General features: G+C 31.8%; 1 protein-coding gene across 1 annotated transcript in view; it reads left to right on the top strand.

Annotated features, from left to right (window-relative positions):
• LOC131855063 (acetylcholine receptor subunit beta-like 2) overlaps positions 1-13,279 on the top strand; it is a 36,473-nt gene extending 23,194 nt beyond the window's left edge. The window contains exon 11 of the mRNA XM_059206275.1: positions 12,878-13,279. Coding sequence (XP_059062258.1) covers positions 12,878-13,096 — 219 coding nt within the window. The 3' untranslated portion in view covers positions 13,097-13,279. The remainder of the gene's footprint in view (positions 1-12,877) is intronic.
• The last annotated feature ends 2,122 nt before the right edge of the window (positions 13,280-15,401 follow it).

Here is a 15,401-nt window from a genome sequence, read left to right as displayed (position 1 = left end):
TAATAAAATATGTATTTACTTATTACATATATAAATATAATATAAGTAAATACATAAACTAAACACATAGGATTATGTATACTTTAAAAATATATATATATATATATATAATAAACAATTTTAGTGCTTGTACTGAATTCCAAATTAATAAACTAAATACATATGTCTATGTAGATACATAAATAAAATGAAATGAACGTACGTAAATAATATACATATTTAAACAAACACAATAATTTTATTTTAGTGCTTGTTTTTCTGGAAACAGTAAAATAGTTCTTATTGAATGCAGAATGGCATGGCTTCAGAATGGCATAACACAGCATAAATTATATTCCCGCCAATTCAGTTAATTCCAGAGTACTGTAGTAATGCCAATTCCACAGATAATTCCAGAGTACTGAAGACTCAAATTATAATTGAATACTATTTGAGATTCATAGCAGCACATTCGCGGTTTTAACTGCCCCCCGGGATCCGGAAGCAGTCTATTCGCCGAGTCTCGATATTTCCTCGGGGACGAGTAATCGATACCAATTTAAATGTGCTGATTTCTTCGAACGGCTCCGTAATGAGGTTCGAGTCCAATTCGTGTAACCGCTTACACTAATCGCTTCGCCAATTGGCACACAGATGACGATAATGTTCAGGCTTTTATAGATATCTGATGGTGGTTGGTATATAAATGATTTTCTTATACAAATAAAGGAATGAGACTATATTGAGTCTAGTTGATTACTAGTTCAATATAGTCTACACGCGACTTCGTATGCTTTTGGCTACTATTTATCTAAAAAAACATACTAAAACGCAGTTAAAAACTATGCCAGTTCTCATGATACAATGAATCGTTCTATAAATTTCATTAAGATTCGTTTAGCCCTTAAGTTATGAAAGGTAAAGACACATTTTCTAAATTCCAATATCATGAATATCGCACACTCAATAATCAATAAGTGTTAAACTGTATTAACTCACGAAATATGTTTTAGGAAAATCGTCTTTAAAGTTTTATAATTAAGAGTTAAGTTAGAGATTATATAACGGGATACTTACCGTGATTATGTTTTTAATGAGCTCCCGATACTTCGACGAGTTACCTGAATCTCCAGCTACATATTACAATATACATGTGTACATAAGACTTTTAGTTGGTCTAGCGGTTTAGCACACCGCCTTATATCGGATATTCGCGGGTTCGATTCCTCGCACGGTAAAACATTTGTATTCATGAATATGTTTGTATCGATCTGGGTGTGTTTACGTATAATATGTTTGTGTTTACAAAAATGTGTATTTAATTTGTGTTCTTGTATAGTACCCATAATCTAAGGTAGTACATCTTAGCTGTAAGGTGTACGACCTTAGCTTGAGACTATATGTGGCTGTGGGAATTTTTCTGGTTTAATACTACATATAGCATTATTATCAGAACTCTGTTAGCGTAAAGGAATGCACATTATGATGTCCTGTAAAATAAAAAAAAGTTACAATCTGTAAAAATTGTCTATAACCAATCTCAAGAATTGGGTATCACATTTTTTTTTAATCCTGTAATATGAATAAGAGATTTTTTTTATTAATGGACAAAGATTTATTGTGTCGAATTTAACAATAATTGAATGCGCAAAATATTTGGCCATTCAAACAAACAAACTCTATAGATGTATTATATTGATACAGACAATTGTATATTTTTGTCAACAATTGACCTAATTCCTGGTACCCAATAATATGTCGCTCAGAAAACCGCTTTTCCCTTAGAAAGTGTGGCGCCAAGACGGAATAGGCTTGTTGTAAAAATATCGATATATCGATATACTTTAGTATAGATATATCGATGTATCTATATATAAAATTGATTTTGTTTTATATTAATGATGGAATAAAAGCACACGACTCACTTGAGTTGGTAAGTGGCAACCGTCGCCTAATATACATGAACAATAATACTATGGATATGACGTAGATATCACCCACTGTACTCTATCATCAATAATTCTTTGCAACTTAAGTACAATATGAGCGGTACAGAAGAGGCTGAAGAAGGTTCTATATGATTAAATGTAATTTGAAATTGAAACCACATTATGCATTAACGAAATCAACAAAAAAGTAATGCAATCCTTATCAGTAAATGAAATGCAATATTACAATCCACTTGTGTTTAATTTATTTATGTAAGAAGAAAGTAGTACAGAAGTAGTAAGAAGAAGCTATTAAGTTTTTAATATATTCATTCCAAAATTAACCGATACATTTTACACCGATATTGGTATTGTAATACCAATATCGGTATATCGATATATCGAAAGACGCTGTTTTTGGCACATCCAACATCCCTTTAGAGGGAACGATTGGCGAATTATTATTCAGAGCGCGTTCTTACGTCTTAGAGATAACCGCACTTCATTTTTGAAACGACGATATAAATAGCGCCCTTGGGACGAATAAATTTTAAAACCATCACGGCGGATTAAGCAAGCGATCCATTTTGACTCGGTGTGGATTAATCTTCCGTTTTTTTTCACGGTAAATAGATATTTTTTTTATTAGCATTCCGGTGACTTACTGCTTGTTCAAGTTATGGCTGATTAAGTAATATTCAGGTTTCCAGGGATTTCGAAATTTTCATAATAAAACATCTTAATGTTTATTAAAATAATATCCAATTTCAAATTGCTGAAATTAATATTTTTATTCAAAAAATACGAGATACCATGGAATCCTATTTTAACTATAAAACTGTTCGTCCTTTTCTCACGAGATACTTTCTTCATTTCATAGAAGGGGATAAAAGTTCTAATGTTCAGTTATAATGTCTCTAAATATTCCATCTCGGACTATAGTTGTAAAAATATGTATGTATGGCAGAAGTAGCTAACACAATTTTTCCATAAGTTCCAGTTCCAGGACTCCGTATCGTCACTTAGCTTTGTTGAATTTCGAAATGTATTTGTAAATACCAGAAAATACCTCGATCCTCCTAATAAAATAATATTCTGTAATTCTACTGCCTTATTTCTCTTTTCATCATTCAAACCAAATTGCTCGGCTGAAATAGATGAAACAAAGGTACCAACGCAGATGATATCGTCCACAGTCTTACTTCTTTTTAATTCTGCATTTAATACACTTTATTAACATATAGTTAAACTGGTCATAATCTACTAAATCCTGAAACTAATCCCTGGTTAGAACTGCATGCGTCTAAAGTCCTTTCTACCTGTCGCCGCTATCAAAAACATCGGTCAATAAGTATATGGATAACGTGAGCACTGTGTATCGTTTTTCGTCGGAAAATCTAACGACGGTAGTTGAGCAAACTGCCGCAATATCAACATTAACATTCTCTGTTACTCCAGTCACCTCGTAACCACTGCTTGTACAACCTAGTATAAAAAATATCAACTCCATGTACTGGTAAATGTATGTATTATAATAAAATGATAACTATATAACATTAATATAACTATGTCTCTAACACAATTCACTTAAGTATAAAATACAACCAGCACATCCTTTGCTCAAATGCCGTGGCTTACAAAAACCCTTCTTTTATACAGAGAAGATCTTATGCGTGGGGGTTGTACGCAACTAGTTTAAAGATACCGAGTAATAATGAAACTACCTTCTTTTAATATTTTTAAATAATAGGATTTTTCTCCAATATCGATGTGAATTAGTCGAAACGTGGTAAATACCTTTATTTACCATAAAATTATTCTTGTCAAAACCCGTTTAACTGTATTATTAATTTATTTAAAGTCTACCTCTATTTTAAAATATTGGTAAGATTAATGATAAACTAAAATAGGTTTTCAATATTCATATAAATGGATATAGTGACGTTTAAGAATGGTCCATTCGCTTTGTTTGGTGTACGGACTTGATATTAATGGTAGCTGGTCTTATCTTGCAAGTAAGACGGGCTGTGAATGCGAAACGATTTTGAGATATGTCTAGCGATTTACTTGCTTTCTGCAAACACATTTTGGATATTGTAAGCTATTTATTTTTAGTTTTATGTATTGTAATATAACTAATATCTGTATATTTATAACGTCATACCACAGGTATGATTTTTAAGAACAATAATAAGTCTGTTTGGGTTACGAAAACTGATTACTCTGCTTTTGACAAATTGCTATAGCATTTACTAGTGGTGACTCTATTCTCCCAAATTTGAATTAAAAATGATTCTGTATTTTTGTAAATATTTACATATTTGAAAAGAATACGAACTGAGTTTCTTGTCAGTTCTTCTCATCTCGAAAGCATTCCAAACTAGCGGAAAATTTGACAAATCATAAGAGTCTGTAATAGACCTACATGAATAAAGATACTTTTATTTTATTTGATTGAATAATTAGAATGATAATTGTTTTTCTGAACTATTCTAAAGTTATAGCGTAGCTGACCATTATAGCTTCACTGAACGAAAGAGGGTGAGTGCTCACTACAAGATCATGGAAGGACTTGTAGAGTTAGTCGCTCTATAAGATTAACTTCTTTTATCCGTCAGGGATATGACTTTAGTCTAAGGGCACTAAACACTGAATTGAACTTAATTTAAAACTTTTAGTTACCAATCCAGTTATACATCTAAAAAAATGATTATTTATCTTTAAATTGACTCGTGTGATGTACTTTTTCTGTATTTGTCCAAATAGTTAATAAATAAATAGTATTTTGTAAAGCTGATAATCAGTTTACATTCGTTTGTCTGTTTTGTATTTGAAAATGAAATTTACGTATTTCTATTAGTTGTCTGGTACATAGCAATCTTGTTACTTAGTGTTGAACTAGATAGCGTTGTATGATGTATACTGGGGTATTTATTTAGTAGCAGGTACATACTAGAACAAACCACTACATCGCCAAGTTAATTTCAATAATGGACTAAAGTCCACGTACTAACTGCATATATACACTTTTGTGGGCGAACGTAAGTATATCGAAGCAGCTCGCATCAATGTATACAAGGATTCTTCTCGTGCCTGGCTATTTGCGAGGGGATTTCCTCTAAGTATATATATATAGCAAGTTTATGTCGACACATGGGGCTTGCATCTCTAGATAAGCAAGCGTGTTATGGAACACGGACAAAAATGTTGTGTGCGCTGAATTTAAAGCTGTTTAAACGGATTTTGTTTAGTGTTAGTGTTCGCGTGTTGCTTCGAGACGAACTTTATAATGTAGTAAAACTAAATTTATGCTCAGATAGGGTACGGAAAATCGAGTGTATACAGTTCTAAGACTCGAGTCTTTTCAGTGTTTACTTTTAAAATGATGAAGAGTAAACAGTTGAATATAAAATCAATGCAAATACGTTTCGGGCCTCACTGTATATCTACTATATATACTTACTATAGGTAATTATAATTGTATTGACTGTATCAAAATAAAATAAAATATAAATAAATTCAGTAATTGATGTACATTTTAGATACCAGCTTGTTTTCAACAAACAAGTCCTAACCAAGAATCTCGTTCCGATGATATTAGTATAAGTTATTTATCTTAGATGTAAGCTATGATGCCTAAAATATATAAGTATAAGCGAAACTTATTTCCAATATTTTTTTAGTAGGTATTACGTGTATTTTTCTAAGGGTGTGGTGCTGTTCCGTCTCATATAAATGTGAGACGGAACAACATATTTATAGGAGACGGTTACCACTTACCATCAGGTGGGTGTATGTTGTGTTTGCTATTCCAGTTACATATATAACTTATTTATTTTTAAATTTTGATTCAAAAGAATATATATCAACTAATAAGAAATTTAAATAATCTTTATTCAAACATTTTTATTTATGTATTCTACCACTCATTCCGTAAGCAGACTCATCGGAAGACGAACGTGTAAGAAACTTGCGTGTTGCTTATTTCAATAAATGTTGTTCATTATTATACATTTAAGATTATACGTGAATACAAACTGCGAAATAGCGAGATTGATAAAAGTAAATAAATATGATAGCTGGCTATTTGTGTAACATAAATTATTAAGCAGCAATAAGACCGCCTTATTGTAACTATACATGTGTTCTTTAATATATTGTTTATGCCTTTTCCTTACTGTATGTTATAAATAAAGTATATTCTATTCTATTCTATTAATGAGTCATAGTTATCAATACAGATCAGTCCCTACAAGCAGCACCCATCCAGAACTATAACAAGAGAATAAAAATAAAATGTTATAAAAGTAAATAAATATTTTACCAAAAGCGGTGTTTGATGAAAGGCTGTTTATGTGTCGAGCGTCGACAAAACTGTTTTATCTAGTCTGAGGTAAGTTTTCAGGCCACTGGTTGGAAATAGACGGATATCGAGTTTCAATTGGAGCCAGCGCATGCCGTCGACACTGTTAGTGGTTTTTCACGACCATTGACACAAAATGCACTCGAAATGCGTTTTTGATAACGGAAATCTGCAGTGGAAAACGAAACCGTGCGCTTCGAGTTGCAATCATAGTGTAATAGAACTGTGTTGATACTATGTACGGCAACCCTGATATACTACTATGCTACTATATACTACTGACAGTATTGTATTATGTATAAGGGTATAGGAATGGTCTCACGTATTACTGTAATATATAAATGCATCTTTTAATAGGAAGTATGGAAAACTTATCTTATGTTGTTTTTCTAATGTCGCATTGCATCTGTAAGATACTCGTACAAGTGCAATGCAAGTGAGAAAAATAATCCTAATAAAAAAAAATACAAAGTCTAATAAGATATTATTACTAGCTAGAAGTCTTTAGTTATATTTATGTTAATATCTTAATCTTAATCTGAATACACAACAACTCTACATAGACGTTGACAGATTTTTTTAAATGGCATATCGTACAGTTCAGAACAAAATCTAATATTCAATTCCATTTCCTTGTATTTCTGGCTCAAGTTTCTGTCGGAAGGAAGTATTCCGTGTCTTGGCTAACTACGTTTCCATTTCTTGCGCATCTCTCAGAAGGAATCGAGAAGTTCCTTTTATACGGGTGCTAGATACCGCCGAGATGAATGAGAGTTGATTGAATGACCTTTTTGATCACCTTCTGTTTTTTAGCATTCTCTTTAATGTTGGTTTATAAGTAATGAACAAGCAATTTGTTATTTAGTAATGCTTTGATAATCGGAGTGTATTTGCTTTGGTATTGATGTTATCTTGTGGGTTACATATAGAATTTTCTACAATAAAACGTGAACCATAGAGCAGTAGTACTATACAACTGATATAAAAACATAGATATATTTTTCAAATATCATACAGGTTCTAGTCATCATCAGATAGGTAGGTACTACTGGCCGAAGGGTGTGGTATATCGGCGCTACCGTTGCAGATTGCCTTCGTCAGTGCCATCACCACACAGGCAATTTCAATGTCTTAATTTTATAATATTACTTCATCTGTATGTTAGTCTATAAGGTATTTATAATATGGGCCCAGTAGCCTGAAATAAATAAATATAGATACATAGAAAGCACACTTTCAGCAATTGTGTTTTCTATGTATAATATGTATTTATTTATAAAAAAAATGTATCCATGTATTTATATAAGTTGTCTAGTACCCATAACACAAGCTCTGCTTAGCTTGGGACTAGATGGCGCTGTGTGAATTGTCCTGAGAAATTATTATTATTATTAATTTTTGCGCCGTGTGAGGTCTCAAACCTGCGACCATTAGAAGTAAGATGGTGTGTTAAACCGTTAGACCGCCGAGAAAATTCAAACAAGGATTATTTCTATTGTATTCTAATATATTCTGGAAATCTTTTCTCTAGATATTTCTGAGGATATTTAGGAGAGCGCTGCTCAGTTTCTACATCATACATCTTGCAATAGTCTAAAAGCCTCTCTGACCACTACGTTTGTATAAATTGAACATTATAGGTCAAAGTTTTGGCAAACGAAGCGACAAGCATCACCAAAATTGCTTTGAGCGTGTCTCGATCCCTTGAGATGAATGTACATAAACTAGTTCCTATCAGGCATACCTAGTCTCAGAGAATGTTGGAGCAGTTGTCTGCAACTTACTATTTCATGGACTCCTGAAAAGGAATTGATTTGCGATTGCGTTCGTTTCGTATATTACCCAAGTATTCAAAGATGGTAGACTGGTTTTAGATGTATTTTATATTAAAAACGTTTGTATTACATAGTACCTAATATTATTTTGCATGTATTTATATACTGTGTGTGTGTATGTTGTGAAATCTGTAAAATTCGGTCACAAGTATGCTGATTTCTACAAAAAAGGAGATGATATAGAACTTTATGTTCGATTGAATTAAAAACAGAATACTTTTAGAATCTTTAAAAATAAACAAAAATAAATTACACATAACTTAAAATACTAATAATAATAAAAAAAAAATATCAACATCTAGGTCTATTACAGACTCTTATATCAAATCTACCGTCAGTGGTTTCGAGATGCTTCTCAACTCGAAAGTACTCCGAACTGACTCCGAAAAACTCAGTTCGTATTCTTTTCAATATATTACTTACAATTATAATAATATATTGAAAAGAATACCAACTGAGTTTCTTGTAATGAAAAATATGGCTGATAAATATATTAAATATAATTTTATCTGTATCACTATCGTCAACATAACTACATGTCAATAACATTCTACAGAGAAAATATTGAACATCCTATTATATAAAACACATGATTTTTTGTGCAGTTGACACTTAAAATGAATTGTTTCCGAGACAACCGCCAAGGGATTGGACTGAAGATTTCCTGTTATTGTACTGTTGTTTATAGTAACTGAGAATTACACGATATATTGTAATACTAGTTGAAACAAGAGGCTTTGTTTACTTTTGATTGACATTATTTCATAAATATAATTATTTATAACAATATTATTCAGAAGAAAAATACAATTTCCTTGTAAATTATAGTTCAGTTTATGATATTATATTTTACTCATATTATAAACGTATAATTATTAGATTATTGTAGTAGTACTCCTGTATCTGAGTATACACTGTTCACAGTTAAATCAATGTACCATTTTCAATTAATTAAAAGTGTGTCAATCATCACACAATCCCTCCATTTTTTATTTGGTTAAATAAAAAAATGGATGGATTGTGTGAAAGATGATACGTATAAAAGGAGAATAAGCGCAGATATGACGGCCGATAGGGATAGTGGAAGAAGAGGATATACTGTGACGACCACACATAATGAGGTAAAGACAAAATAACGACCTATCTGTTCGTTTTGCTTTTACTATATACTTACTGCTGTCGTACTTACGAATCATAGTGTAATACGTATAACAAAATTGAAAATTATTTATGTAAGTAGGCACTTCCTATTTCCATAAAATAATTTAACTACGATTCGTAATATAATCTTTAGAACGTCAGAAAATCCACGTCCCGTCGATTTTCCATTCATCAACAATGATTTAAAAGTTTTTGAAGAAAATCCATCCAATTATGCTAAAGAGCCAATTTCATGTCCGCCACTCTTGTTTACTGTTTTCAAAGGGTGTACTTTAATTGAACCCGTTCTAAGGACAATGGGAAGTTTTCACAAGCATTTTTTTCATTATTTCCGCCTCTTAGTCTCTCAAGTTTAAAATAATGAGAAGACGCGTATCAAGGAGCAATTTCCTTTAAAAGATTAAGCTTTGTAGCGGCATTATAAGGAACAATACAACATGATGCCAAGTAAAATTTTTTTTTGATCATATACTCGTACAATGATTTCATCGGTTGCGTAAAAATGTGATAGCGATATGTCTTTTATACTTTTTATCGAGACAACAATATTAATTATTTAGTTGATATCTTTTATTATTGTAATTGTTGGCGACAGATCAATTTTAATATATTACTTATTTGTTTTATATACATCCTTTTTCACACACAGTTTTTTACTTTTTTTAACATCATTTAAGACATGCTTGTTGTGAATTGTCACAACATTTATTATTAGTATATATAAGCTATGTATAAATAATACAAATATGTATATGTTATATTTATATATTTGCACATTTATGTACTTATATGTTAAAGGCTAAAAGATAAAGATATGGTGCCTTCATTGATAGTAGCCTTATCCAAACATTGTTGGAAACATTATTCATGAGTACTGATTTGATGTATACATGTATTGTAGGTTGCTCTCTGCCGAAAAGTGACAAGTTTGAATGTATATTTCACATATTATTGGAATATGTCATAACTTCTGATACATGAATGTTAAAACAACAATATACTCCTTTTTTGGGTAGTCATGTAAAGGACATTATCTAAATGAACATAACAAGACAATGCTGGCGAACTTGGCAGCCTTATTTCCGAAATGTCAACAGTACTGTTAGTGGCGGGCATACAAAACAAGGGGAACATCTTGGCGGGAATTTTTGCTTTATATACGAGTACAAAATGTTTATTGATTGGGAGGATAGAGAAACCAAAGTAACCGTTTCTAGGAAACGTTCTTTTTCTGTATCTAACCACTGTTTAAAAAAGGGAGATTGTTAGTAATGTGGGTGGCATATTTTAGGTTGATCCTTTTTTATTATATGTAAATTTATACCTATATTATGTATGTTTATTTATTCGTTTAAAATTATAGTGTAGTGTGTATGCCCAAAAAAAGGTATACTTTGTTTTGGATTTTTGTCCTCTCCTCTTCTTCTAATAAAACTGCCGTTTGTTATTAATTTTCTACATACAGATTGTTCTACTTACCTGATAACCAATGATATTCCAATGGTGCCCTGCTATAGTATACAGTTACTTGTAGCTCAGCGGGCACCGTTCTATTATCACTGACTGACTGGTCTGCGCTGATAACTATGACTGATTAATTTTATTGCAGTAACTATACTATTTATTTACTGTTGGTAGTTTGTATTCACTCAAAATCTGAACAATTTTATTTAAAAGAGAATTTAATTTTATTTAAAAGAGGAACACGCAAGATTCTTCTCATTCTTCTTCTGATGAGTCTAGTTTTCGTTTAATGAGTGGTAGAATTAAAAAAATATGACTATCCAAAAGTGCTTATGTTAAGTATATTTGATTAAGATTATTTTTATTCTATTCTAAAAAATACTAACTGTATCTGTAACTAATAATAACTGTATATTTTTGAAAAGAATAGAGATCTTTACAATTATTGCACACGTGAGATGCTGGGGTGAGTCGCTAGGTTCAATAAATAAGGGTCGTTATAGAAATACTCGTAGCGTGTCATTTTCTGTAAGGTAGAGTGAACACGTCATTCGATAGTTACGCTGTTATCGCATTGATTTGTTTTCAGTTGAGCAATCTTAGTTCATGGATGTCACACGTAGGAAAATCCTGATACAGGTTTTTTTACTGTGTGGAAAAATCGTCAAAAATCCGTTCCCCCGATGGAGGAGTAACGAAGAGTGAGTGGGATCTTTACCGACTAAAAATGTACTTACGAGCGTCATTGCCGGAGCATCCATCCATTCATCCATCCAAACTTACAAACTTCCATGCTTATAATATTCGTTATATGATATTTACTAAAAACAAATGAAGGTTAGAGAACCAAACTGATCCAGTATACGATTTTTGATATGTTGGCAACCCTAGTTCAGTTGTATGTGTTGACTGATTGAACTGTTAGTAAAGTTGATTATTTGCTCTCTTTTTATATACTTACTATTTATTTGTTTGTTTACAATAATACCATTAGAGGTTGAAATCTTTTTCATTATACTCCAGAAAGTTATGCAATAATTATGTAACACTAGCTGTCCCGCCAAACGTTGTTTTGCCATATAAATTAATAACGCTATAAAAAAATAGGGGTTGATGATAGAAGGGTGAAAATTTAGGATTGTATGTATTTTTGTATGTTGTATCATAAAAAATAGAAACAAAAAATTTTGGCTAAAAAATAATAAAAAAAAAAATTGTGTGGACTACCCCTAATTTAGGGGGATGAAAAATAGATGTTGGCCGATTCTCAGACCTACTCAATACGCTCACAAAATTTCATGAGAATCGGTCAAGCTGTTTCGGAAGAGTATAGGAACGAAAACTGTGCCACGAGAATTTTATATATAAAATTTAAATAATATTGGATTAATATTTCCATGAATTCTCTTCATTCGTTATGCGGATTAATTTTTAAACAATTACCTTGTCACAATAACAATTTGTTGGTAATACGTAAAAATATTCAGAGCCGTCAATAATGTCATTGTGATAAAGTACTAAAGTGCTTATAAATGACTAGCTAAACCCGACACGCCTCGCTGTGGCTCAGTCCGCTATTAATTATCGCGAAACGCTTTCAATCTCCCGTTCCCGAGGTACTTCCGGATGAAAACGATACAAAAATACTTTGATATATAAATGCAATGTTGTGTATAGAATTTAAGGCAATTCGTCGATTACTTTTCAAGCTATGCTGATACAAACTTACATAAGTTAAGCTACATTTTTAAGTATCGACTATTTTCTTTTAAAAAAATTACAATGGTATATGCTGTTGGGTACTGTATTCTCACTAATTTGAATTTAAAAATGAATCTGTATTTTTCTAAAAAAACGTACTCATTTTAAAAAATAAGTTAGTATTAAGAGTTTCTTGTCAGTTCTTTGAAAGCATTACGAACTGACGTTAGATGTATGTCACATCTACCGTTAGTTCGTAATACTTTCGAGCTAAGAGTTACATCACAAGAGTCTGTAGTAGACCTACATGAATAAAGATATTTTGAATTTAATTTTATTAATATAATGATATGGATATACAAAATGTTTTATTGTAGCTATACTGAGCTCCCGGAGTTTTATGTAAGTTATTTGATTTTCTAATATATTTTTCTTTTTGTCTACAGGTAGTTGAAGATTGGAAGTTCATGTCAATGGTGTTGGACCGCTTCTTTCTATGGTTGTTCACAATAGCGTGCTTTGTTGGCACTTTTGGTATCATCTTCCAGTCTCCATCTTTGTATGATACCAGAGTACCGGTAGACCAGCAGATATCTTCTATTCCCATGCGGAAGAATAACTTCTTTTATCCGAAAGACGTCGAAACCTATGGTATTGTCAGTTAATTTGTTATACAAAATTGCATCCTACCTAATACTAATACTCTAAAGGTAACAGTGAATTTATTTTCTTTAATTATAATAGTTATATGTAATGCGAAAAACATATTACGCCGACCCCAAATAAATGGGATAAGGAAGAAGCAGATGATGATGATGATGATGAGTCGAGATGAGTTATAAGTATAATGTCTGTACTCAAATAACAATTATTTATCATTATAATTATATAAATTAATCATTGATATAATTATTAATAAATAAATAATAAATGTTATTTTTAGTGTTAATTGTTTATTGACGTCGACTTAACATATATAATATATGTATATATAGGTTATCCTTACTTTCCATGTGGTAGGATGTAAGTTCTTTGGTGGGTAACTTACCTTTAAATAACCTGTCATAATTGCGAATTTAAGTAAAGCAAGTTAAGTTTTTTAATATGTATTTTAAGTGTAAAGGTTATTTGGAAAGTAGTCTTTATATGCGTATATGTATAACTTACAGGCAATTGATATCGTTTTAAAATTGTGACAATTTTTGGCGGGAAAACAACAAAAATTCTCATAATCAAATATAATGTTACACTTAATAATATGTAGGTACCGATAAGTTAATAGTAGGTAGGTATTGAATATAAAAAATTTAATTAAAATAATTTTTATTTATTATTTATTTCATACATAATCCTGATCGTCTCGATAAATGACGGTCTTCCACAGTGCAGTTTTCTAGAAACTTTTTGCCACGCACAACTACATTGTGGAATCACCTTCCCAGCAATGGTATTTCCGAACCGATAGGATATTGAAACCTTCAAGAGCTTATTCCTTTTTAAAAGGTAAGTCACTTGCAATTCTCCTGGTGTTGCAGGTGCTCATGGACGGCGGTAATCACTTACCATCAGGTGAGCCGCACGGTCGTATGTCCTCTGTGCTATAAAAAAAGCTTATTGGCATTTGATAAAACATATTTTCTCTTTAATAACTGCATCAAGTTATTTTTGTAAAGAATCACTTACACTCCAAGTATTACACAGGTAGCTGAACGAATGTTTTCTCAAGACTTGCTTATTTATTTTAACAATAAAAATAAATGCTCGGAATAGAGGACTATGTTTAAATATTACAGCGGAAAAAAACGAATCGGCTTTTTCCTGCTTCTGTTAAATGAGGCAGGTATTTGCCGAATAGGAAATTCTTTTGCTGTGTAACGAGAAACAATAAACGTGCTACATGTATCTTGTTATGCGTTTAAATACATATGTGTTTGTGGTTGTTATCATATTAAACGAAAATTATCGTATGTTTCTAGCTATTGTATCCATTACTGTTAGTTATAGGGAAGAATGTTTATCTGCCTATTTGTTACCATTTTACCAAGCCGCTGAATGGATTTTTATGAAATTTTATATAAAGATTGTATCACATAGGCTATTTGATCTTAAGAAATAATCTTGAAGATAATGAAATAGAAAATTAAAGTTTCTTCAAACGGAGTCACGAGTAACAACTAGTTAAGTTAAACAAAAATGGCAACAATATAAAGAATTTATAGAATAATATTACAGTTACATTTATACAATAACTAGCTTTTGCCCGCGGCTTCGCTCATGTTAATTGATCCCCTTAGGGGTGGAATTTATCAAAATCGTTTCTTAGGGGATGCCTGCGTCATAGTAGCTTTATGCATGCAAAGTCTTAGCCCGATGAGGTTTAAATTGATAAAGTTTCATACAAACTTTCATCCTCTATTTTATCCCCTTGGAGGTAGAATTAATCAAAATCCTTTCTTAGCGGATGCCTACGTCATAACATCTACCTGCATGCCAAATTTCAGCCTGATCCGTTCAGTGGTTTGGGCTGTGCGTTGATAGATCACTATGTCAGTAACCTTTGAGTTATATATATTTAGATAATATTGTAATTACATATATTAAGCCTATATATATATATTAGTATTTATTATAATTGACGGCCTCGGTAGTCTAGTGGTGTAGCATACCGCCTTACCTCCAATGGTCGCAAGTTCGATTCCTTGCACAGTACAAACATTTGTAGACACATGAATATAATTGTTTGTATTGGACTTGGTGTTCTCTATCAAATCGTGCATTTACCATAGCTAATGAATTTAAGTTTTTTTTTATACCACGTAGGTGGCAATCAAGCATACGGCCCATCTCATGGTAAACGGTTACCGCAGTCTATGGACGCCTGTGTTTACGATCATTTGTCTAGTACCAAGCAAGTATAAGCTCTACTTAACTTAGGACTAGATGGCGCTGTGTGAATTGTCCTAGGTTATT

Source organism: Achroia grisella, unplaced genomic scaffold (genome assembly GCF_030625045.1).
Source record: "Achroia grisella isolate CSIRO2021 unplaced genomic scaffold, CSIRO_AGI_Agris_v1 utg1295, whole genome shotgun sequence".
In the NCBI taxonomy this organism is placed as follows: Eukaryota; Metazoa; Arthropoda; class Insecta; order Lepidoptera; family Pyralidae; genus Achroia; species Achroia grisella.
Note: the sequence above shows the minus strand (reverse complement) of the source record. Positions and strands in the feature narration are given on the sequence as shown.